We start from the raw sequence: 2,842 nt of genomic DNA, 5'->3' as shown, positions 1-2,842 counted from the left end.
GTGAGAGGCTGGAGGACGTAGAGGACGAGGACCATGTCTTAACTATAGCTTCTCCGGACCGGACTGGAGCTTTATGTTGTTTTAGGTATGAAACAAACTATTTTCCTTCATAGTTTAGTTTGTTTTGATTAGAAACTGTAGATTATCAAGAAGAAAAAAATGATTTAATCATCATATTATATGTTTGTTACAGATAAACAGGATATTTTTCACTTTTATATCAAAAGAAAAACTGTTTTAATCCATTCATTTCAGATTTTAAAGTAAAATAAAATCGTACTTTTCTTCTAAATAGTGATTCTGATTGTTTTTTTAGGAGATTATCGTTGCTTCACATCATTATGCTGCTGGCTCTGCTTCTGGCTCTGAGTCTTTGCTCCGGCGCTCGCTCCTCCGAGCCGTCGTCGATCACCATCCAGTACCGGGTTTGGGAGGAGCAGCCAACGGGAACCCGGGTCGGCCGTCTGGTGGACGACCTCCGGCAGAGGGACGAGGGCGGTGCTCTGGAGGATTTCCAGGTGGTGGAGCACGGGAAAGCCCTTCCCTTCTCCGTCAGCGCCCGAGACGGGGTGGTCTCCACCCAGGGCCGGCTGGACCGGGAGGAGCTGTGCCGCGGGTCGGACCTGTGCGAGCTGGCTTTCAGCGTCCTCTACAGGAGGAGCGGTGCCGTGAACTTCCTGCGGGTCCGCATTGAGGTCATGGACCTGAACGACCACAGCCCCGGATTCCCCGGAACGCTGCAGGAAGTGGAGATCTCAGAGACCGCAGGCCTCAGGATGCGGATCCCTTTGGACCGGGCCGTGGATCCGGACGCAGGGCCGAACGGCCTCCAGACCTACTCGCTGTCTGTCAACCAACACTTTGCTCTGGATGTGACGATCGCACCGGGTGGCACCAAACAGGCCGAGCTGGTGGTGATAAAGGAACTGGACAGGGAGGTTCAGGCCACGTTTGACCTCACCCTGGTGGCCTGGGATAAAGGGAACCCCCCCAGGTCCGGGAGCACATTAGTCCGTGTTAATATTCAGGACTCAAACGATAACAGCCCCACGTTTGAGGACAGCACCCCCACTGTGGAGCTTTCTGAGGACACGGCCAGTGGGACAACCATCATCCAGCTCAAGGCCACCGACCCGGACCAGGGGGCCAACGGGGAGGTGGAGTATTCGCTCAGTAAGCACACACGTCCAGAGGTCCAGAAGCTCTTCTATGTGGATCCACAATCCGGAGCGGTGAGTCTCAAAGCGCCTCTGGACCACGAGGCCCAGGCCTCCTATGAGGTGATCGTACAGGCCCGTGATCGCGGGCCCAACGCCATCCCAACGCACTGCAAACTGCACGTCAAGCTCCAAGACGTTAACGACAACGCACCCAGGATACACATGACCTGGACCCCACCCAACTCCCCTGTGGCCACCGTGCTGGAGGGGGCTCTGGAGGACACCTTCCTGGCTCTGGTGATGGTCTCTGATGCAGATTCGGGAGAAAACGGCAAAGTGAGGGCGCACATTCAGCAGGGATCCGGCCCTTTTCGTTTAAAACGGATCCACGGCGACAACTACATGATTGTTACCAACGGAAGCCTGGATCGTGAGAAGGTGATGCAGTACAACATCTCGCTGCAGGCCCAGGATTACGGGGACCCCCCACTGTCTTGTGTCAAACACCTGCTGGTCCGAGTTCTGGATGAGAATGACAACGCCCCGGTGTTCTCCACCTCCCTCTATAAGGCCTCCTTCAAGGAGAACAACATGGCGGGCTACCGCGCTCTCAGAGTGGAAGCCGACGACGTTGACCTGGAGTTCAGCGGCAGAGTGTCCTACTTCTTACGAAGCCCCAACGAAGTGGAAACAGACGCTCAGTTGTTCTCCATCCACCGGACCAGCGGCATCATCAGCGTCCAGCATCCTCTGGACTTTGAGGAATCCAACAGTTACTCCTTCACGGTGGAGGCCGTCGACCAGGGTCACCCGCCACTCACCAGCACGGCCTCGGTGCAAATAGACGTCCAGGATGTGAACGACAACCACCCCGTCATCAAGGAGCCGAAACCCAGAAAGGGTGTGGCCTCCCTGAGCGTATCGGTCGATACAGACCGGGGGGAGATTGTGACGGAGCTGGGGAACGACATCGATGAGGGATTCACCGCGATGCCGATCAATCGCTCGGTCAGAGAGGGACATGTTGGATTCCTTGCATCCACCATAAAGGCTGAAGATCCAGATTCAGGGCTGAACGGACAACTCAGCTACCTCATCACCGATGGGAATCCTGACAATCTGTTCTGGTTGGACCGGGCGACAGGCCAGCTGTTTGTGAACACCACCAACGCCACCGAGCTCGTTGGGAAAACCTTTCAGGTGGGCGTTGCCGTGTCCGACATGGGCAGCCCCAGCTTGGCCACCAAGGCGACTCTGGAGGTGACGTTCATCAACCTTAAGGACCATCTGAAGAACTCGTCGCCGGGTCACCACGGGCAGCTCAGCTTCACCATGATGATGGCGATCTGCCTGGGCGCCACCTGCCTGCTGCTGCTGTTGGCCATTGCCTTGGTGACGACGTTCTGCCGCCCGGTGAAACGGGACGGCCGGGCGTACAACTGCCGACAGGCCGAGTCCACCTACGACCGCCACCCGCGGCGCCCGCAGAAGAACATCAGGAAGTCCGACATCCAGCTGATTCCCGTCATCAGAGGGCGAAAGGAGGAGCCTCCCGAGGATGACGGCGAAGCCCAGCCTCTGGCTCCGCCCCCGATGATGTCAGATGAAGAACAATCTGAGAGGCAGTACACGTTAACGCCGTCGGTCATGAACACGAGCTTTCATTCCCAAGGATACCCAGA

General features: G+C 56.4%; 1 protein-coding gene across 1 annotated transcript in view; it reads left to right on the top strand.

The window, feature by feature from the left end:
- The window catches only part of pcdh12 (protocadherin 12), a 14,418-nt gene continuing 11,576 nt past the window's right edge, over positions 1 to 2,842 (top strand). The window contains exons 1-2 of the mRNA XM_054598264.1: positions 1 to 85; positions 317 to 2,842. The exon at positions 317 to 2,842 is cut by the window's right edge and continues 355 nt beyond it. Coding sequence (XP_054454239.1) covers positions 342 to 2,842 — 2,501 coding nt within the window. The 5' untranslated portion in view covers positions 1 to 85; positions 317 to 341. The remainder of the gene's footprint in view (positions 86 to 316) is intronic.

This window comes from Anoplopoma fimbria, chromosome 4 (assembly GCF_027596085.1).
Source record: "Anoplopoma fimbria isolate UVic2021 breed Golden Eagle Sablefish chromosome 4, Afim_UVic_2022, whole genome shotgun sequence".
Lineage (NCBI taxonomy): Eukaryota > Metazoa > Chordata > Actinopteri > Perciformes > Anoplopomatidae > Anoplopoma > Anoplopoma fimbria.
Note: the sequence above shows the minus strand (reverse complement) of the source record. Positions and strands in the feature narration are given on the sequence as shown.